At 40.9% G+C, this 23036-nt stretch overlaps 2 protein-coding genes across 4 annotated transcripts in view; one reads left to right on the forward strand and one right to left on the reverse strand.

The window, feature by feature from the left end:
- The window catches only part of LOC120449556 (beta-1,4-glucuronyltransferase 1), a 35141-nt gene that overhangs the window by 3239 nt on the left and 8866 nt on the right, over nt 1-23036 (forward strand). For all 3 annotated transcript variants that reach the window (XM_039632111.2, XM_039632102.2, XM_039632093.2), the window contains exon 3: nt 10154-10173. The gene's annotated coding sequence lies outside the window, so the exon portion shown is untranslated. The remainder of the gene's footprint in view (nt 1-10153; nt 10174-23036) is intronic.
- LOC120449568 lies at nt 13298-14165 on the reverse strand. The gene has a single exon (XM_039632124.2). The coding sequence runs from the start codon at nt 14061-14063 to the stop codon at nt 13419-13421; it is 645 nt and encodes a 214-aa protein (XP_039488058.1). The 5' UTR covers nt 14064-14165; the 3' UTR covers nt 13298-13418.

The following is a 23036-nucleotide window of genomic DNA, read 5'->3' on the forward strand; positions in this document are numbered from 1 at the left end:
TTTCAAAAGTGTGGGCGTGGCAGTTTTGTGCGGTTTGTGGGCGTTAGAGTAGGCGTGGCAGCATGATTCGACAAACTTGCGCTGCGTCTATGTACCTAGAGTCTGTATGCCTAATCTTAACTTTCTAGCATTTGTAGTTCCTGAGATCTCGACGTTCATACGGACAGACAGACGGACAGACGGACAGACGGACAGACGGACGGACGGACAGACGGACAGACGGACAGACGGACAGACGGACGGACAGACGGACATGGTCAAATCGACTCGGCTATTGATCCTGATCAAGAATATACTTATATGTCGGACATACTTTACGAATCTATATTTTATCTACGAGTATAATTATTATAGTAAAATGTGTTAGACATCATACAAAGTTAAACATCAAAGTTAGATGAACAAGCTTTTTGTTTATTTTTTTGCAGTTAACAAAATTCTAATTCTTATAAAAACGTAGTAATTCAGTTTCTTTCAATTGTGAATTAGCTAGATTTTGTAGTCCACATGGGTTGACAAGTTGTAACCCTTTCCCTGCCTGTCTTACCGGTATTGCATTACAGTGTTGTGGTTAACCACAAATAAGCAGTTTTGTTCTTTTGGTTTTCCTTGCGTTTTACACTTTCCAAGACCCAGACCTTAGAAATCAGTCAGTTGTAACGTACATACATCTTAAGGTAAGAACTCAAGTAAGTCAGGTGCGCAATTGACTGCTTCTAGTTTATTCATGATACCTAAAATAGTTTTTTATATATTTTTATATTCGAAAATTATTATAAAAAGTTTGATTTGGAAAGCAAAACTTTGCGACCCATTTAAATTTCAAAAAAATTTTTTTGTATCTTCAAGTGAACTTTTCAGGTCACGCATAGAACATCAAAGATTTAGTTATTCAAAACTTCAACTAATTGGTATTAATATCTTTTGCTTTCGTATTTTACTACATTTCGTTAATGTGCTCATCCAGCGTTGTGTTGCCAGTTTCGCTTGTTTAGGCCAAATATGAAATGGGGCAGTCGGCTTTGTCATGACAACTGTAGGGCAACAAAATGTTTATCCAACTTCCTCTAACAGTTGGGCACGCAAAACCGTCAGTCAGTCACGGCCAGGGGTATTCCGCCGGGGAGAAGAGTGGTGGCTAGGGATAGGGATTGGGTTCCGAATTGGAATCGGGAGCGGGACAGGTGCGCCCGGTGTGCGGTGTTCCGACACCTTTCTCCACGGCCAGGGGCCATGTCATCGTCAGCATGACGAGCACTGGGTTGCCCAGTTGGGCGGTCGGCGGCTTATGCTTAATGGTTGATTGAATTGAAACGAGGGAAAATGGGTTGTTTAAAGGGCTGTTGTTGGCCTGGTGGTTCCTAACACCTAGATGAGGGTTCTATGAAAGGCAGCTTACTGAAAAACACGTTAAAACGGAGGCTAGGCAACTCTGGTTACCAGCTTTTTATGTAGCGCTTATTTAAGAACGTTGGTATATTGTTTACCAGACTCAAAAATTGTTTATATGAACCGCTTTTCATTAAATACACCTTTTTTTTTTTTTTTTTTTGATTTTTTGGTGCATTTAATTTTAGCAGGGTAATGCAATTTCTTACACCTAGTTAACAAATTTGTTTCGGTCAAATGTTCCTAAGTTATTAAATCACATTTTCTTCGCCGTTTTAGATATATAACCTTCAAGGATTAAAAAATATACATCTCCAAATTATCAAAAAAACAGAATTAAGCTATGTATAAAAACCTATATTGCATAACTACAAACAGAAGCGAAGCTCATTCTGAAACTAGCAGATATATTTTTTTAATGTTCAATTATTTTATTTGAAAGATGCATCTAGAGCTACAGACAAAGAGGTATTCCAGCGAACGACACAATTAAGATGGCACATTTTCATCAGGGCGCATTGACTGAATTCAGGCGCCTGGCAATATTTATGTAGTACTTTCCTCAACAGCATGGCTTTTCATGCTCGAGCAGCAAAAGTTTAGTTGTAATTATTATGCAAATATATACAGTTCGAGCGACGAGAGAAAATGTTTGTCGGCTAAAAAAGTGAAGAACTTGAAGGCGACGTTGAAGGCATTTGAACAAATCATTGGTTGGCTCTGCCAGAGTTGCCTTATTGTTATGCAAAAGGGTTGCTTACTAAGGACAGACTGTTGCTATTGTTGTTTATTGCTTTATTATTGTTTGTTTTGACTGCGACTCTTCTTAACTCGATTGAACCTTTAAAATGGTATAAATATGAAATTGAAAGGCAAGCATGTATTTGATTTTAATATTTACATTCTAATGGTAAGCGGCCAAGAGGTAGCACTTCAGTGGGGAAAAGAAAGAAATTTAATTAAAATTCGTTTGCCTTTACCCTCATCACTTATGCTCTTCGTCTGTGCAGCTTGTGTGTAGTTTTTGGCAGGCTTCCAAGTGGAAAAGCCGCCTGTGTTGTCAGTTTCTTTGTACCTGGAGAAAAATGTGACAAATTTCCGCATACCATGTCTCAGATGCTATACCTTTTCTTAAAAACTAGGTAATAGGTGCTAAAGTATACTCGTGTTTGGCCAAGGGAGTTCTTTTCCAGATGTTGTCAAGCTTAACACTTGCTAATGCTCGAAATGTGTTGACGGAATCGTTTCTCTAAGTGCAGGCGGTTGGGACGGCTTAGAGATAAGACTAGGAGGATGGACCATGGGTGATGGAGTGTGGCAGCCACTCAAACTTGACATAGACTTGGGCCACGGGCTTTGTGTTCGTGAATGTGCTGTTGAGGTTGTGGTGGCATTTGTGTGTGTGTGAGTGTCTGAATACAAGGACGTGAGCACCATGTGACCACTGTGGCACACATGCCGTGGACAGGGACAAAAAATGCGGGAAGTCCTTAGTGGAAACCAATTTCATCACTTATTGTCCCCAGCTAAGCTGGCAAAGAACCCGTCTTGTGAGCTTGGGCACAACCTTTGATGGGGTTGGAACACTGTGCCGCAATTCGGCTTAGATTCGGGCTAAGCTTGCTGTTAAGTGAATTAGTGAAAAACACATTTTAGTTTTGAGCTGCATTCTCGTGTTCTTGATTACTTAAAAGCTTTTCCTCACGCACAGACTGTCACAGGCCAAGAACAAGGGCGCTTGTGGCTTTTAAATCGATAATGGCAGAGAGGTAAGGAGGCTGCATGAATAGGCATAGAATGGACCTTCGGCTGGCGATCTGTGCATTTGATTGAACTGAGAGGACTAGAGCCTTTTCAATTTATTAAGCGCCATTGAAAATCGAATGAGCGGTAAGGACATAACGTTCAGCATGTTCGGAAATATAATATCAGATTTGCGACAATGCAAAAACGTAATATTATAGATATAATAATGCAAACTGTATGACTTATTATAAAAGTTGGTAACATTTTAAATAGCTGGTTTCCTTTTAATTTGCAGATGAAGTGTACCAAGGAAATTAAACCATCTTTAATTAAGGAAATAAAATTTTTTTTGTTTAGTATTTTCAGAGCGACAAAGTTTGTTGGGGTTGTTAAATAGTCGGTACTTAACGTGCACGGAATATGTTCCTTTGTCTTATTTGCCTTTTTTGTTGTCTCTCTTTTTGCCTGTGAAAAATATGCCAACGTACTTAAGTTCTTGTTGCGCATACAAGTACTGACAAATTGCCTTCATGAGCTACCCACCCACTTTAGTTTTGCTTTTGAGGACTCATTAAAATCCGGTAAGAATAAATCTTTACAAATTTCAACGCTCGCTGCGGGAAGTCTGTTTAAAATGGGGACAATGTACATATTCTCTTAGTAATTTAGTGTGCCGAAACCCCATTTTTCATGATGCCAAAACGCGTTTGAAAAAAAGATACCAAAATCTTGAAAGCTCTGGCAAAAAACTAATTACTTGTGGGTGCATTTTGAATGTACATATGTCTTTAAAGATTCATATTTTGCCCTGCTAGTTTTAGTGATACTTATTTAATTATTTTCTTTTGCTCACCAGCTGTTGTAGTTGGCCTTTTTAATGAGTGCCCCTGAGAGATTTGTTTTAACTGGTTAGCATGAGAGAACGACGAGCTGCTTAAAAGGATAAGCGTTGCATGAAATATGAAAATGTCCTTGACCAACATGCTGCAAACTTATCCTGTTTTCAAAATCATAATTTTACGTATGAATATATACAATTATGAAAGCCTGCCTTTTGTACGAATTCCGGAATAATTAGGATTTATTATGATTAAATTTTATTTAATATCATTCCACTTAAGCTTTAAGCAAATGAAAAACGTTTATGCAAAATACTTATCGAAAGCCGTTCGAATGGTAATTTATTTTATCAAAATATTGCGGAGTTTACCCCTAGATGGCTGGACTCCCACATATTGGCCCACTGAAGCATCCAGCCGGTAAATCAATATGCCACCTCGAGAGGAGTCATCCATTACGACCTGCTTGCCAAACATCCGTGCGCAGCTAACAGGCGAAAAAATAATGACGGCAACTGGGTGTCGACAATGGATCCTTGTGCAGGCCAAAGGCACAGGATATCGCCGCCAAAGGCGCGTAATGTCATTAACAACAAATTGAGCACATTAATAAATATGAATTATGATTGTTAATAAAAAAGTATGGCCAAAAGCCACGGAACTGGAAGTGTGGCGTAGTTTCGGGCCATTTTCACGCCCAGTGGCAGGAAGCTGACACATACCCGGTGCCACGCCCACGATTGGAATGGGGCGCAATTAACGGAGTTGCGGGTAACCCAAATGGTAATTCGCCCTGTGGCCCACAGGCTGATGTTGCATAACTTTCAGCGCTCCATGGAATGCGAGTGTGTGGTGTGGCAGACATCATAAATCAGTTTTTGTTCCGGGAAGGGGCCACCCAGTTTCCATAGTTGATTTTTATTTCGTCCCGACTGAGTGTGGCCCAAAGCTCAAAGCTTCAAATGGTCAGCAAAAGATAGAAGAAATGAAAAGCCACTGACAGCTCATCAAAAATTGGCTTCGAAAGAAGTTTGAGTATCGACTGAAAAGTTTATTTAGTCGTAACCCATTCTCTACTTTTTAGTATACCAACCTGCTGTTAAACGTGGCCATGCTTTCACCTTAAACTGCACTTTAAAACCCATTTACAACCTAAATCCTCGTAAACCGCTGAGCCCGCAAACGGTTCATCATAATGGAGGCCAGAGCCATTCTAGCCAAGTTACTGCTCATCCGCAGAACGGTTGCCATTTTGTTTTTATTATTTAAGATACGGGTGGGAGGGGCTTAACTAGGACCACAAAGTGGATACCACCTACCCATTTGTTGGCATCAAGAATTCCTTTGGTATATTCGATTTTCGATTTTATATTGAACTCAAGTGCGCTTCAGTGTGTTTTATTGATAACGTCAGCTCGTCACTTTTTTCTTTGTGTTACTTAACTCGAAGAGTGACAGCCGTGAATTAGGAGAAAGAAAAGTTTTTCCTCAAACTGTGTCCCTGTCTGTTTGTAAGGCTATCTGTGTAATTTGGACCCAACATTTTCGCAAACGGAAGGAGCGTCCTGTTTTTGCTTCCTTCCAGACTGACACTTGTATTCGAACTTTTTCCTTACACGAGTTTTCGGTTTGACTTGATGTTATTTGCAGCATGCCACATCGTCATCGTCATAATGATGATTCCTTTATCTTTACGGCACCTTGCACATTCATCGCATTTCCTTTCGTCGGTGAAGTTTCCTGGCTCTAATGTGATGTGAAATTTGACTAATTAAGTGTTAGACGAGATTATCTTGTAGGTTGCGTGTCAAAGACCATCTTTTTGTCATCACAGCCTCCATTTTCAAACGTAACTGAAACTTCACACACAATGGACTTGAAATTAGACGATGTCTTGTGAGATTGATTGCGTTAGTGCTCAATTAAACAAAAACCTGCCCAGTTCATCGTGAAATGTGATTTGGTTAATTGGAAAATATTTGGGGTAAGACCTGATAGCCATCATGATTAGGAGGCCATTGAGAAAGTTTTTACAATCCCCTTTGCTTCGCTGTGCAGCTAAGGCTTGTCTACCAAATAACAAAAATATCTTCATTTAAAATTCGTTTATTTCCGGAATTGAATGTTTACAAAAAGGGCAATCATCTCTTTAAGACGAATATTCGCTTAAAAATGTTCGAAATTAACAGGCAGCTGTGTCATATGGAAAGAGAAATATATGCAAATGGAGTTAGCCCCGTCAGAATCTCAAATGGTCGTGGGGTTTTTTGAGTTTTTTTTATTTTGCCTTCGGCTGCTCATGCGACTGTCATATGTATTTTTAAGGCCCCAATGCTTTTGGCCATCTTTCAGGTTGGTTGTTGTTTTTTCTTTTTGACTGATTGCCGCCTCAGGCACGAATGCGTGTGTAATATTTATCAGTCCATTCAATTTACATACAAAGTGCTAAGTGTAATTGAAATTTGCAGTAATTTCCTACTCAGCTCGGTAAACTGTCCGTGAAATATTATGTACTTCCATTTCAAGATTTTATATATTGTAAAGGAATACTTGTCATATTCGTGCAATGTAATCCTTAGGGTTTTTCTTTATCAATAGAAAAGACAAACATTTTCAACTTAATAACGGACCATAAAACATATCAGAGTAAAATATTTGACTTATTTATGTTGTCTAATCTCGGTTCCTTTTACTTTTCCACGCTTTTGTTTATTGATTTGATAGACACGTACTAATATAATTAATTTTCAAGGTATATAGCTCACGGGTTTTTAATCTTATCTTTTGCCCAACGGCAACCTTCAACAAACCTACTATCAATTTTCCATACACCATACACCCTAATGTAGGAAAAAAAGGGTTTATTAAACTATTTATATTCTGTTCAATATTCAATCATTAACTTGTATGAATTCATTAGCAAACCCTCTTTGTGCTCAAGTACAATAATCCTTTTATACTCCATGTGGCTCATTAAATAGCAAATAATACTGTTTACACTGATTTTCTTTCAAGAGCAATTAAATCAAAAGGGGCTTTTAGAGGCTCTAGGAATTAAAAGCCATTTGCTGTTAGAAGTTGGATGTAGTTTTTAATTGGCCATTCATCGTGCCACTTAGGAAACTTCTGTTTTTGGTACAACGTCAAAGCACGGTTCTGATTTGTTCCAATAACGTTCCAATAACAGATAACGTATCTAAGAAATTGGTAGCCAAATTCAATTTTACCTCTGCAGAAACCAAATGTGTATGTCTAGTCATGTTTTACAACTTCTTATCAACGAAAGAGCAACTGCCTCAGTAACTTTATTAGAATTGATGTATACAGGCATATTTTCCACGTAAACATAGTTTTTAATGAGTGGATTTTCTTAAAGACGAAACTGTTTTCATGCTCAACCCTCATTCTCTATAGTTATTATTTTTTAAATAAATACCTTTTTCGAGCAATTATTTGGCAGTGTATTGGGTGTTTTCAACTTACCCTTTCACTAAAATGAAGCTGATTATGTCTACAGACTGCGCTGCTGGAAACTCAATTAATTTTGAATGCAATTTAAAGTGCACTTGTGTAAAGCATTCTACTTAGTAGACACTTTCCCATCTGCGAACTAAGTCCACTCGGTCATTTTCCTTTTAAGTTTTCCTAAGGGTTGCGGTATTTTTTCGGCGCTTTCCATTGAAAAAAGTTTTTGAAATACGCTAATTTTAATTAGCTTCCGACCAGAGACTCAGTTTCACTAGCCAATGCCGTTCGACCATCCAATTTCGCTTTTATTTCTCTACCCCGCTCACCAGATCGGGTAAACATGTTTGCTTTTGTCTGGCTGCCGGTATCGTTATGTAAGTGCCTAGTTTATATATTTATATAGTATATATTGCCCGTAGTCCCAACGTATTCCATTAGCCAGGCGAATGCTTCCCCGGGGAAACGCACAGTTTATTTGCTCTGTTAATTAAAATTACGAGCGTCAGACAAATTTGTCTGCAATGTACATGCAATGGGGTGATTATAGGTAGTTTGATTTGTTAGTCCATGGTTCATTTGCAGCTAATTTAATTAACATTTTGGGCAGTAACTTGGTGGCTTACTCACTTAGTATTACTTCTTAGCCCGTATTAGTGTAGAGCATTGTCCATTTTGTACAGGACTCGTCGAAGAAAACCATTAAGGGTCTTTTATGCCATGGTGTGCCAGGCACACTCGCTTAATCTTCGGCTATTCAAGTACAAATCTGGGCCGTTGGGTTTTTATTATTGGTTCAAGCCATGCAAGGACCTATTCAGCGTCCTTACCACAGATACAGCTGAAAATACAGTCCCCAAAAGTGGGAAAATGCCGCGGAATCGACTTGCCTGCAGTTGTGGATTTTGCTGGCTCATAATGGCACACTATTTGTGAACACACTTACTTGACATGCGAGTATATTCATCTAAGGTTTATTTATTATTTATTGCATACCTTACTATACTGTCATGATTTTCCTTAGGCGGTGAACAGTAAAATGTAAACCAATGGTGTTTACTTTATTATTATCTGTTGATTGAAAAAGTCATAATAATTGTAGTTTGCAGAAAAGGAGAAAATATTAGTTATATTCCAGTTCCGGATATTGATAGATTTCTTTTGTCATCCTTTGCAGTAGCCTAGCTGAATTTCTTTTCCAATTCTAGGGCATCTCTATCCGAGTTTCCACTTTGCTTTCGTTCGGTTTTCCCTCTCGCCAAACCTAATAAATTTTGCATTGTGCGCGGCGTTTGGTTGGAGGCCGCAGTTACCTGAATTCAGATATTGCCTTCCGGACATACAACTTGGCAGCAGCTGAGGCTGTGGTCCTTTTACCCCAAACCCGCCATCGGAATCCTTAATATTCCCTTGTTGGCTGACCCTGCGAAAACGCCTTATGGCTTCCTAAATATTTTAACTACGAAGTGCAGCAGTTTAAAGCGATAACATAAGCTATCTATATGATGTTTGAATTTTTGATAGTGTGAGCAGTTGTTGAAATTTGTTGCTCGGCATTTGAACTTTGTCTCTCGTCCTTTAAAATGCTCGGAAAGTGTTATGTGCACATGTTAAGTAATGCTTTAAGTTTCCACTTGCAGAAACTTTTGAAAAATCGTATTATTCAACCACAGTGCTCTTGACCTGTGGCTTCCACTTGGCCTGGGTGCATCCATCCCCTTCATGTCTCTAGACAAAACAGATAAATGACTGTATTTGTTGAGTTTGCTCTTGCTGCAACATCCCTACCCCTAATCCTATCACCACTCGAGAAGTCAAGTGGCGAGGACCAACTGCTGAGCTGGGCTGAGCCCTTCTATGGGTTAAATGGAGCGCAAGGAGTCTGGCGGCTTGTAAGGAAACCCCATTACTTAAAAAAGTATGAGACTGCTGCACAATTTGCAATGAGCAGGCAAACCATGTGTGACCACGAATTACTTATTGAAATCCCACATAAAAGGGAATTGGCATTTGTTTTCGATGCAGTAGCAGCTTTTCAAAGTACATATCATCTTTGCAAAACTGGGTGAAAAGCATTTGCAAACTTTAAACTTAAACCTCTTAAGAACAAAAAAGCGTTAACCTGCTTTGTTTTCTTTTGACCCAGCTCCGCCTGCTCCTCACTAGAAGTCCAAAGTACACACCTGCTAACGGGTAACTACCTTGAGGCTGGGAGTCCTGGCTGCACTGCATCCCCGGGGCACCGTTTATTCAGCAGACGATGACGGGGAAAATGTGCAGAAAGGCAGTTTGCCTTACTCTACACCGTCTTTGTGTTTCGTTGCACATCAATTTTTAAGCAGACCAAATGCAGCTGAATTGCATTTTAAAGCAGACTTTACCGGTTCGCCTGCATTGCGTAGAAGATTGCCGGAGGCCTATTTAGAATACATTGTGTAGCTAACCCAAAATCCATTGTTAGCATTGCATGTAAGAGTGCTGGGATCCTAGCTTGCTTTTGGCAAAAAATACGGATTTCAAATCCTGTCTAAGAAGTAGTTACATATGCTTAAATATAATACGCCTAAGATTGTGCAACATATCTATCTAATTAACTTCCAATTCTATTCTTTCATTAGAATATGACTAATTACATTTATCATTACATTGCATTTATTTCTGACTAATTACATTAATCACAGTTGACTAATTATTCTTGTTCTCTGTCTTTTCAGAAAATAGCAAAATAAAATAGGTGAGTGTTTACAAGTTCCGTCTTTGTTTGTATCATAAACTTACGTTTCTCAAACTGACTGTTTTTTCTACTGTAAACATCTGTTTCAAGTAAAAAATTAATATTTTTCTTAGATTAGGGTCTGTTTTGATTTATCTGGGGCAATGCACTTGGGGGTATGAGGGCATATTGATCATAAGTTCGTGCCAAAATTAAAACTAAGTCGAAAACTTTGGAAGGCGACAGAAAAACAAAATGCTCTATGCGAATTTCGCTGGTTCGGGCAAGGTAACACCAAAATTTGGATTATCCGGCAGTAAACATGAAGACATCCAAGTTAGTTAGCTGTCCTCGTTAATCACCGCCGTCAGTTTGTTGTCATGCTTTATTTTGTTGAGCCCGGCTTGTCGTTTTCATTAACCTTAATTAGCGTGTGCCGTTGACATTCGTCACTATCCACATAACTGCAATTGCTTTACACCCGTCACTATTCCCCGCCGCACTGCACAGCCATGATTATCAGCAACATCATCGCCAAATGAGAGTGATATTTGGTGTCACACGTTTTCCACGTCGCTCCTCTGCATTATACTCTTCCCTGCCATTCTGGAATGGAATGGCCCAAAGACCTCTTCGCCGGCTTCTGATATTGACCATGGCTGGCATTTGTGGCCAACCACCCATCTCCATCTCCATCTCCAACGCCAGCCAAGCAGCCACTTCCATTTGCCCAGTTGCTCATTGCAACTGGCTTGGATGACTGCCATCGCCGTTTGTGTCAGCTGCAAATGAGTTTCTGGGCCGCAAGAGCGAAGTGGAATAGTAGAAATAGTAGAAGTATGGATGCATGGTACACCGAGTTTGGAATATTGAAGGTTGAGAGGTCTTGAATATTTAGGCAAATCACTTTTGGGGCGATTTCAACTGGTAGGATAGCAATCTCATAAGCTCTGCGTTTTCAAAACGATGTTTTATTTGCCAATTAGAGTGTTTAGGCGAGAACGAGTGCATATTGAACCCATAAGTAATATGCCAACCAGCACTAATTACGCCCATGCCTTAGTTCGCTTTCCACCCCAACTTGCCATATAAGCCTCGGGTGCGATGTCGCTTTTGCTCCATTTACTTGCCAATGACAGTGAGTTCGAAAAGTATGTCGACCTATCGCTTACTTCACTGCCCACATGGGGAACTAGTTTCATTTTTTTTGTTTTTTTTTCATTTTGTATAAACGTTACTCGGCAATAGCATTTTGTATTGGAATCGCATGGCACGCGGCCTGATCGTGTGACTTTGAACTCAATAAGTGTGGATTGGTCCGGTCGATTTTTATGACAAGTAGCGAAACCGAACAATATTAAACTGGATTAAAACGAACCCAAAGTGCCAGTAAAAACTTTCACGTAGTTCATTTGCCAGATGGAAAAAAGCTATTTGTGCCTTTTTCCGTCCGGCTGTTTGTCACGTTTGAAGTTTGTTTGGCGCTTTTTTCGACTTTTTTGCTTCCTACACTGGTATTCTTGGGATCTTGAGATCTTGGTTCGCGGTCCGGGTTTTTTATGATGGTTCTTCGAAAGCCTGACAGCTTGAGGACTGCTTGTCAATAAAGTTCTTGACACCTTTTCTTCATTTGCACAGATTTCTCTCGGAATGACTTTCGGTTTACTTTTCACTGTATTGTTTTTTTTCTCATTCGAGCACACATTCCATGTAAATTCAATTGCTTTTTTTCGCTAAGCAATATAAAGATACTTGAACGGAAGCCCATGAATATAAGATAAGAGCGCATACATTAAAAGTATATTGTAGAGAGTTCGTTAAACTTGTGGCCCGCATTTTATGACCTCAATAATTGTGCTTTAAAATAACAAATTTGATGCTAAAAAAAATCCTGAACTATAAAGTGGTAATTGTTTCAAATGATATTATTGTTCTGCTCTGCTTTTTTTTATCTTTTGAAATTGTTAGCGTACAATGCTTTGTATTTCATAATTTGTACACTGCTGAATGAATGGCAGAACACAATAGCTAACACACTAAATAGCAATAATAGGCATTTGCATTCAATTTGCTGCATCAAATGCTTAATGACCGAGTGAACAATCGCAAATACACGCACAAATATATGAATATTGCTCGTTTCTCGTTCCTCGAGCCGAATTATATTGTGCAAACAAAAGCAACCCATCTCCCATCTCATCGCCCCGGACTACTGGTCACCTGCCTGACCTCAGAGTTGAGTTTGTGTGCTTTAATTGCTTCTGACTTTTTGTTGCTTCCTTGTCTTGGCTTGTTGAACTCTCAAGGTAACAAGAAGTAGCAACCTGCCCCCTTCCGCGGCGCCCATTTAATTTCCACGAAATGAAGAGGGAAAAAGCGGCAAATAAAATGTCTAAGATTGCGATTATCTTTTTAATAACATCTCGAGGAGAGGCGAACATTACCACAAAAGAGGCGGGAAACTGGCAATGAAAAGAAACTAAAAAAATCACGAATTTAATTACCACGCACCCAGATAGCGCCCCAAATGAAGCAATGAAATCGCAACAATCGCAACAACGGTTGGAGTATTGGTCACTGCAAAAGTATCATCTAACTAGAACCATTGCCCATATGGTAAATAAATTAAATTAAGTTTTTACTACGTGTTTTCTGTAGTTTTTCCGCATGCCTGCATCTCAAAAAGCATGTCTGACATAGGTCTTGGGTGCCCAAACCCCCTAATCGTTTCAGAGTTTTGCTCTAAATGTTTTCATGGTCCCCGTAGATATGTGGCAGTTATTTATTTCAAATCCCATTCGTTTGTAAATGTCACTGCTCAAAGCAAGCCCACAGATTGCTAAGAATAGCCAACAAATATCTACATAAAATACAATTTATTTCATTTTACACAACTCTTGCCAGGCCAACAAAAGCTAGAACGAAATGACATTGCTAAAATTCTGTCAGTCGCATTCATGCGCAAAAATCATTTCAAGTAAATTAGAACTTTTCCTCTTCACTGCTTCTAGAACACAGACATTTTCATTTATGTTACTTTCCTGTAAAAATAAACTTTAGGTAACTATTTCATTATGCGGTCAATTTGACTTGGTTACTTAAAGTAATAAAATACGCTTCCAAGTTCAATACCAAATGCGCCAAGTAACTATAACCGATATACTTTAATAAATAATTAGCTGGATGAACTGAAAGCACTGAGTAATTGAACTCCAAAATAGCCGTTTACAGTTGAAAAGCGCATCTCGAGAGTTGGACCGATTTCATCAGCCCTCCGCCGTGTGAACGTGAGGCACTGGCTCCTGACCCTGCCGCTGATCCAGTTGTTGCGGCGGATTGTTCTGAATACTGGGGTGATGATGGGCTGCCGGCTCCTGTTCCTTCTCCTCCATCTCCTGCTCCTGTGGCTCGAGTGGCGTCTGCAGTTGCTGGGATTCCTCGGAGGACTCGGCATTTGGGGGATCCGGATCGCCATCACTGCTGAGCAGGGCGTAGTTCGGGGGCTTCTTGAGCAGGTAGCGGGTGTTTGGATGCTGCTTCGTCTCGAGCTCCAGGCGATCGATCAGCCAGCCCTGTTTCTGGTTGTTTGAGGCCCAGAAGTAGACGGTGCCCCTGTCCTTGGGACCCTGGACATTAAACTGCAGCTGAGCCTTGTCCTCGTCACAGCGGTTCTTCTCGTTGGACAGATTGAAGCCGGACTCCTTGATGGGCTCGCCCAGCAGACCCACGGCTCCACTGTGCTGGCGCAGCTGCTGGATGGCCAACTGGTAGAACTCCGTCTGGCGCACACGGTCCTCCAGTCTCCAGCGCATATAGGCCAGGCTTGAGATGGAGGCCAGTGCTCCGCAGATGCAGATGCCGCTCATCGTTCGCCTCGAGGGCAGACCGATACGCAACTTTAAGGTTGGCATGGCGGCCTCTTAGACGGCAAGAAATCACTTTTAGAATTTTGTGTGTGTGTGTATGTGCGAGGTGTCAGAGGCCTACAAATACTTGGAATGCGAAACAACTCGATGACAATGATCTCACAGATCTCGAACTTGTAGCGCCGTTCCCACCAAGCAGCTATCACTAGATGGCACTTACCGCCGAGCCTTGAAATCACTGCCGCTGCCTGGGATCGGCGGGCGTTGCCTCCGCATAATTGCACTGCAACTTCCTCCTTGGCCAGGCCAACAAAATGCTGCTGGCCGGCAGAGAACCGGCGGCTTGGCTCAATTTCATAGTCACCACCCAAAAGGCGGGGATCGCAAAACGCCGCCGACGAAATCCAGAGATAGAACACAGAACTCGTTTCGTTTCTCTGGCTAGCTGTACATAGTAGTTTTCTTTTTTGGTTTGTAGGCCAAATGAGCGGCGGCGCCATTAATGACAGTCCGAAAAGTGAGCCGTCCACTGGATGGATGGACCTCTACTTGCATCCTTGTGGCCCTTGATCGTAGGAGGGCATTAAACTAAGCTAGTGGGAAAACAAAGGCAAAAGCTTTGTTTTTAGTTGCAATTATATCTTAGAACATTCAACACGCGAATGCTTCAGCTTAATCGGGGCTTTCTGAATGTAAGCTTATTACTTATAAGATTTGGTTGTTATTGACGGTCTCGAGTGTATACTATATATAGTAAGTGATGCCCACTGCGTCCATCCATACTTTTTGTTCATCTCATTACAGCAGTGCTATTTTTACTGGCCAGGGCCAGTGGAGTCGCGCATAGAAGCAGTCGAGAGACCAATGAGTATCCAATTAGGGAGCACATAGTTATTTAAAAATAGTTCTTCCAAGAACGCAGGGTATGAGAAGTGGCCGGCCCCATCGCGTCGGTAATCGATACTCATGCAACGCCTGTCACGGATGGGAACGGAACGGAATATTGCATCTGATACGATGCTGGCGAGAGTGTGCGGTTAATCTATCAATGCATCTTCAAGTTTGAATTTCTGCTGCGGCGAGCCTGATGTTACATTTCTGGCCTAAGTGGCCTCTGGTGTGGCTGTCCTTATCGTGGAGGGATCATGAGTTACTCACTTACTCTGTCTGCGTGTCCCCGTCCCCCTCCGTTGGCCGGGAAATGTGACAATTTCTGTGTTCGTTTTTTTAGCCTCATTAAGACCTCTCTAAACACTGCCACTTAAAGACCATTTTGGTGTGCTTATCTTTATGGCCAAGACAGCTAGTGCGAGCCCCCTCACCTTCCTCCGCCTTGTATCTTCGACGTCTAGTACGCCATATGCTTAACATGACTTTGATGTACTCAGCATTACGGCCCGAGTAAGATCTTTAATAAATCAAATTGCCTTGGTCGGCGGGAAGGGGGTACGGGGCACTTAAAGCTAAATCTTTCTGATTAAGTATTTCCCAGAAAGTAATTCCATGGGTTTAATAGCCGTTTGGCAAGCCACGGGTTCTGCAGGTGTTTCTCTTACTCAAATCTGTGTATAAACTCTTTAACTCCTTACCATAAAACCGAACTTGAATGCGATGCATGCTTAAGTGAACCATTTTCTCGCCAAAATTACATTCAATTGCTATTAGGAAAATTTATTATCAGGAATTACAAGTTTTCTATTTTTTTTTTTAACCTGACTGCGGAGTTTCAAATGATTACCTTCACATAGTAAGCTTCATACAGCTCAACCCGTTTTAGCAGTGATTAATATTACTACTTGGTGATTTCATAGTCTTTACAACATAAGTTGTAAAGATTAATTAATCCCCCTTATAAAATTTAGCAAATTCTCTGGTAGACACTGACGCACAATACGAGAAAAGACAATCAACTTTTTAATGACATCAAATGAATAAGTGCTTTTTGTTAAATTTGTATAAGCAAGCGTCAAGGCTTTTTAATTAGTTTTATGCTGAAAACGAGTAAATGATGCTCAGCATAAATTAATTGTGAGTTGGGTCAGACCCGAGCTGAATCATAAAACTGGTTGCTTGTCTTCCCAAAGATGAAATATGCAATTGCGCACAACAGTTCCGCAGATAAGTAATGGCCTACGAGTCTGACTACGGTGTTCTTCGTTGTGGGTTATATATTCTGTTTATCTTAATTATTTAGTCAATCCTAGTCACTGCCCATCGATTTCTAAACCTTCATTAGTCCAAATGGCCTTCAAGGCTCAGCAGCCAAATTACCCATTTGCTTAAAATCTAAAAAGACCATAAATTATGAAAGACTACTGAAGATTCCAAGCAAAAGAGGTCGCCGCAGCTGTCAGTTGTGTTCGTTCAATCAGGCACTTCTTCAGTCAGCCATTTCAGCCATTTACTCACTTAGCTATTATTTTCAATAAAAACCAAATAAATATGGCAAATTGTAGGGGCCAGCCAGCATTAGCAGCCAGCGGCAAAAACTACAAAATCGAACTACAAGTCCAGCAAACGCTGGGCGCCTGCGCAACACGCAAAGCCAAAAGAAAAGCCGCTGGCGAAGGCAAAGGCAAAAGCTGCTATACTCGGACGTGGCTCAATTGAAGCCGAAGCCAAAGCCTCAGTTTCAGTCTCAGTCTCAGCCAAAGCCAAGGTTTCTGCCTTTGTAATTGCTTGTCTCCGCTCGGCTTCAAGTACGGCCAGCAGAAAAAACAACAACCAAAGCAAATATCCAGCGACATGCGTCTGAGTAATGTTAGCGCCATAAATAGGCAGGACAGACAGAAACAGAAGAGCGCGCTATAATCGAGTGCCTCGACTACCACATACCTGTTACTTAGCCAAAGGGATGGCGCGATTTATGCTGGAGTCATGTGCGCAGCATACTTTTCCAAGCGTCCAGCATACCCGGCACTCGTAGGGTAATTAACATGCTGATCGAACCTCGAGGGTCCACGATGCGAAGACGGCGGGCAACCATGGAAGCAACTTGTGTGTTTAATTGCCAGTTGTAAAAATCTTTTAGGGTGGAGCTAATCACCAAGCAACAGATGCAAAGAAAACAACATCCCTATAAGTGAATTGAAGGTTAAACCTTTTCGCTGTACTTGTATTCTTCAGGATTAACTGGATGCATCGATGTTCACAAGTGGAATAAGATTAAACTGCTTATCCATTAGGTTTCTTTATACACAAATGCTAATTCTTGGCCCCTTTTTAAGCACTAATTAAATGTTATTCCTCGTTGGAAGCTGGCCACGCCCTTCTTTCAAACAAATGGAACTCGAATTGATTAGAGCTGCACATTGCACACATATGGACATGCCACCATGTGGGCGATGGAACGGGATACAGTAAAATCAGACCCCGAACCACTCTTCCGCTTGAACTATGGGGTATTATCTTATATGCCTGCTGCTGGTTGCTGATACTTTAGCTGCTGGAGGAGCTCGGTTTCCATCTGGGAAATGGCTGAACAATGGTCACTGATAAAGTCCAGCGAAAGGGAGCTGTTCCTAAGCACTCGTCTGTGAAGCAAAGTAGCCGACATAAAACACCAGCGAAGCTACCAGCTACCAGCTACCAACTGAATCTGAATCTGGATCTGTGTCTGGGGATTTCTTTCTTTTATCATCGGCTGTCAGGCCAGCGGCGGCGAGCGAATCGAATCGAAACTGCTTTCAAGAATTTTCTATTTAGGAAGTGCAACCATAACGTTTCCTGCAAGCGAGCGGACGGCTTTTGTTGTTAATTGTTTCTTTTATGTTTATGTAATTGCCAGTGAAAGACAACGCTCACTTTACACTTTTCTCCACTTCACGAACAAGCTATTATGGCGCTTTTAGTTTTACTATATAATATATCAGAGCGAAGGACAGCTTCAACTAGGCCACAAGATAAAGTTATTTGGAACGCTATAAATAAAATTGGTGTAGACAAAAAAATGCCTCTTTAAAACTCTCTCTTTAAAAGCTAAGTATGTTCGCTTCCGACAAATTAAACTTGCTAACCCACAAATTTATACTTTTTGGGTAGATAACATTTCAATTTAACACTACACTTTTCTTGCGCGTACAGAAATGGTAAAATTAATAAACGGAAATAGCTCTTTGTTCAGCTTGGGCTTTTCTGAAAGTGCACCATCTGCTGCACTGCGGCAAAGGCAGGAGTGGAAGTCTAGGCACTGCTTCCACGAGCTCTCCAAGATGCAGTCGCGGATTAGATGACAGATTAGTTAAATGCGCATGAAATGAGGATCCGTTCGCACCGTTGCCTGCTGGTTGGTAGAATCCCAGAGCCGTGGCTGCCTCGAGAACGCTTCCTACTTGGCCTTATGACCATACGGAGCCTCCTTGGCCTCCAGCACGCGTTCCTCAAATGTCTTCATTCCGTAATCAGGCGTCGGGCCAAGCACGCGTAAATCGCCTCTATTAATAGGCGTTGTAATTGCCGGTTGCATGCAGGTGATTAACTGAAGTCGGCCCCAAAACGGAGTGGGCACCGAAAGATGCGTATTTCAGATACTTTTTGATTCCCCCTGGAACTCTTACAGCTCTTAGTTGCCAGTTTTAACGCATTTAATTCAAACGCGTATTTTCGTGATGTCACTTCCATTAATGAGCTCATGAAGTATCGCGCTTAAGGGTCGTTAAAGTTCAACTTTATAACTGAGCCCACAGGCTTTTGTATTCCTTTAGGGCTTGAATAAACAATAATTTAAATTCAGCTAATGAACCTAATGACCTCTGGTCGCCCTTGAACTAGTTCACCATAATTTATATAAGTGGAGTAGCATATACCGCCTAATTGCTAATCGACTTCCTGGTGGCAGTTCATGTTTTCTAACCGCAAGTATCCCAGAAACCATTGGAACTCCGCTGAAATAGCCACAATTTCTACAGCTCACGTAGATTGCACACCCGATTGTATTTCCAATTGCATTTTACCAGATCCGATTTGAAGCAATCAGCGATTTATGCCCCATTACCTCTCGCTTACTAATAACACACAAATGTGCATTCTATCACATTTGCCAGAATTTTACACCATGATTTATTCGCATAACTATGCGAGTGTGTTCTCATATTTGTTTGGTTTCCACTTCATTGGTTTTTCCTTTGCTATACGTTTGCACATCCTGTCTAATATGCTTTGTTGGCTGAAATCGCTTCTGATAGGATTAATAACACACCATTCGCATAACAAAGCATCGGTATTGCACATCAACAAAGGTTGTATGAAAATAAAGGAAAGCAATAAATAATGCTGAGTCGACTGGAACGAATACTTAGATACACCGACTTGGTGACCGATGACAATAATAATTGAGTTTTCCTAAAATATTTGCGTTTAAGTTACATAACTTGTGAGTTGACTTTCATAAATCCAATGGCTTTCGTCTAATTCCATATATATTTCATGAATGCGTTTACTTTTCGAATAACATGAACTGAAAGTTTACTTTACTTAAGAAGTTTTGTTTTTATTCTAAATCAAACTCCAGTTCTATGTATTTTGCGATCATTTCCCCACGATTTAAAGTCTCAACACAAATCGCTGTTAAAATACCCATCCTCAAATGCTCCGATTGTATTGCCTGAAGCTGTTTTGTTGTAATGACAAGGGTACAAAAGAGCTTGCCACACCCAAAACTTTTCCCTTGCCTCTTGCAACTCGAGGTGGAAGAAATGTGCGCAAAAACCAACAAGTGATATTAAATGTTGCTGCAAAAGGGGGGAAGCTGCTCAGGCTCTCAATATTTTAATACCTGGTACTCGTAGATTAAAGGGGTATACTAAACTACTTAAAAAGTATGCAACAGTAAGCGGTAAACCGAAAATATGCAGTCGTGTTCACATTTTTTAAGTATTACCATCAAAACATTTATTAACATGTTAATGTAAACTTTCCCTGAAAGTGCGAGTCTTGGGTATCGGATAGTCGACGTACTCGACCACATCTCCTGCTTGTTCGCATTTTCAGTGCGGTTCAGCGCGAAGGAAGACGGCTGGCATACGGAAAAGCTGTATACGGCGAAAATGTTGAACGCAATTGTGCTCGCACTGCTGTCACTTTTCCATTTGGCTGCCGTCCGCATAAATAAATAAAAGTCAGCGAGTGTGTCCGCATCCTGGTTGCCTGCTTTTAGCGCCGTTGTTGCTTGTTGCCTGCTTTAAGTCGCTTTAGGATCCTTACACTTTCCGCGACTCACGATTCACGTCCTGCGTTCGTTCTCATCATGACTTTGCTCTGCAAACGCACTCACCTAATACTCGTACTGTATTCATGGTGCGTGCGATAGAAATTCGTTTGCACTCCTTGTGAAGGCTGGCCGAAGTAATGAACCCGTGCTCACGTAGAACGCTTTCAGTTCGCTAGAAGAACATGCTGCACCAAGTACCTGCTAATTAGCTCTCACCGAGTGGTAATCATGTAAGTCAACAATTGAACGTGAAATTTCATTAGGGCAGCCGACGATAACAGCGCGAATATCTCAAGTACCTGGTCCGCCGTTTGGCTCCTAACTGCCCAACTTCTCGATTGCGTCATTTTCCGCAGCCCGCGTCCGCTCTGACCAATCCATTAGTCGGGGAAAATCACATAATGCATGTAAACGATAATGAAAATGACATTAGTCCAGGCCACACGAGAAGCGGCCGAGCCAACAACAGCAGATTGAACATCAAATTCAGATGTTTTCGCATTCCCAAAGGGGAAGCAAATATTTGCAGGCAGATGAACTTGCAAATGCCCTCTAAAATACATTTAATACATTAAACATTTAGCAACAACTAGCATTTGGTAATAACTATAAAATATTGCACAATTAAGATGATGCTTTACTAGTACGGATTAAATGGATTATCCAGTAGACAAAATGGTCTTGCTAAACCTGCAATACCCTGTACAAATGCACAACGCAGCGAACGGGAAAACGAAATTAATGAAATTAAGCTAACAAACTGCGACCAAACCGCTGTGTGTGTGTGTGTGTAGGTGTGTGGCGAAATGTATCTATGTGGATTGGTTTACGTCCTCCGCCCACGCATATCGCATTAAGTTTTCCGGCTCCTTTTTTCAGCTGCCGCAGATACAGTCTTTGCCCCTCCTCGTCCCCGCCCACGGAAGTGATAATCGATTCGCACCTGTCCTGATGTGGGCGTGGCTCCACTCTTGCCAACCTTTGCCCATACCACCAACTGTCGCTCATTATACGAATTAATGTCACGCATTTGCGTTCGATATTTTCCATCTTATATTTAGCATTTGTCCAGGGCAAAAACAAAACCGTTGACATCAGCCATCGGACATCGGGTGCAATTGACGTCTATATAATGGCATACAATGACATATTATTGGCAGTTAAGAGACTGTTGAACTTTGGCGTTGCAGCAAGTTGTATTGCACAGGAAGGAATTAGTTAAAATAACAAATATTAACCTACGCATTAGCTTGTGATTAGCAAGCTTTTTTATTTCTCCGATCAGCATCACTACTTTATCCATCCAACATTAGATATACTTGCTTTATCTCGAAAAAACCACAATTTCCTTTGAATTTTCTTCCCTCGGTAAACATTTGTATACAGAAACTTTGTTTGCTCTCCTCTCGTTTGCCACTATCTGGGTGTAGCGGCAATTTATTGGTTTTTCTTGCTTCATAACTTTAGTTTTTGTATGTTTTGATCGCGTGATACTTGGCGTCGCTAAGTAGGCAAAAACTGGCTGGCGATATACATAAACCCGTACAAGGTTCTGTCTCGACCGAAATCGGTGGTCCGTGGCAGCACCTACCCTCTAATTCGTGGCGTGTTTGTTTGCCTTTCGCTTTCGCCGCGTCTTTCCTTCGACTTTCCTCTTTTGGCCAAAAGCTTCATTAGTGCCAATGCACCCATTATCGCAGTATTTGTCGCTGCCAGTTGGCACCGAAAGGAGCTCCGAATTGTGTTACGCGTCCATGAGGTCAAAACCAATCGATTTTCTCGACTTTTTCGGTCGACTTTTTCTTGCGATGTTCCTGTTTTGTTCTTTTTCCGCTGGGGCAGCACTCGCATTTGAGAATTGTGTTTTCTGTGGCACACGCTGCGTATGAGCAATGTATTTCGATAGGTTTGCACTTATAGCTTCCACGACACTTTACTCTAAACAAAGATATCAAGTAAACTTTTTGAATGGGCCAAACTAGGTAATATTAAACTTACTACGGCTGAAACAACATATTGGATAAAAGAATAAAAAGATGGCTTGATTTGATATTTCCGTGACGGTTGTAATTATTGTTGTGTATGGACACAATAATAGGCTGTATTCCTTTGTATGAGTAACATTGCAGGGCCATGACAAATAATTGTAGCAGTAAGTGAAACGATAGTATATTTTTGTGAATTAGTGGACTCTCGTGAACTAATCGACAAAATTACGAGAAACCCATATCGATCGTGTTTAAAAATGTTGTTATTTCCACAAGTTCTACATCTCAGGTTTAATCATTGCCTCTTAATGCCTAATTTTCTTAAATTAGTTTTATGGAATCATTCTTAGCGGTCACATTAACCAATTTTATAGTTGTTATACCTAAAGGAAGATGTGACTAATTAAGATTCAAGAAAACGTTAATTTTATATATTCCTTTATAGTCGAGATTTCTCCGTTTCTAACCACCGATTGGCAATGCTAATGAAGTTACTATGCAAGTGCCGTTGGGTCTAAAATCTCTTAGAGTTTTACGAGGTGGCGTAAATCTTCGTTAGCATGGAAACATCGCAATCGCCAGACGAGCTGCGTTTCCACACCCTCAGTAAAATGGTTATAACTCAATTCTGCCGTTTCCGATGTCAAAACAAATGAACTAATATAAATTGAACACTTTATGAGTGTTCCTATGTTTGGGTCCTGTCCCGTCCCGTAAGGTTCTTTCCTTTCCGAGTAAAAATACGACAATGGTGTGACAGGTATTTGGGCATTCATCAACTTGTGTATGACAGCTTGTTGGAACTGCCCATACCATAGTTCA

Source organism: Drosophila santomea, chromosome 2L (assembly GCF_016746245.2).
Source record: "Drosophila santomea strain STO CAGO 1482 chromosome 2L, Prin_Dsan_1.1, whole genome shotgun sequence".
In the NCBI taxonomy this organism is placed as follows: domain Eukaryota; kingdom Metazoa; phylum Arthropoda; class Insecta; order Diptera; family Drosophilidae; genus Drosophila; species Drosophila santomea.

Excerpts from the sequence above, each read along its gene's own strand:
- LOC120449568 (XM_039632124.2), bottom strand. The coding sequence starts at position 14,063 with ATGCCAACCTTAAAGTTGCGTATCGGTCTGCCCTCGAGGCGAACGATG.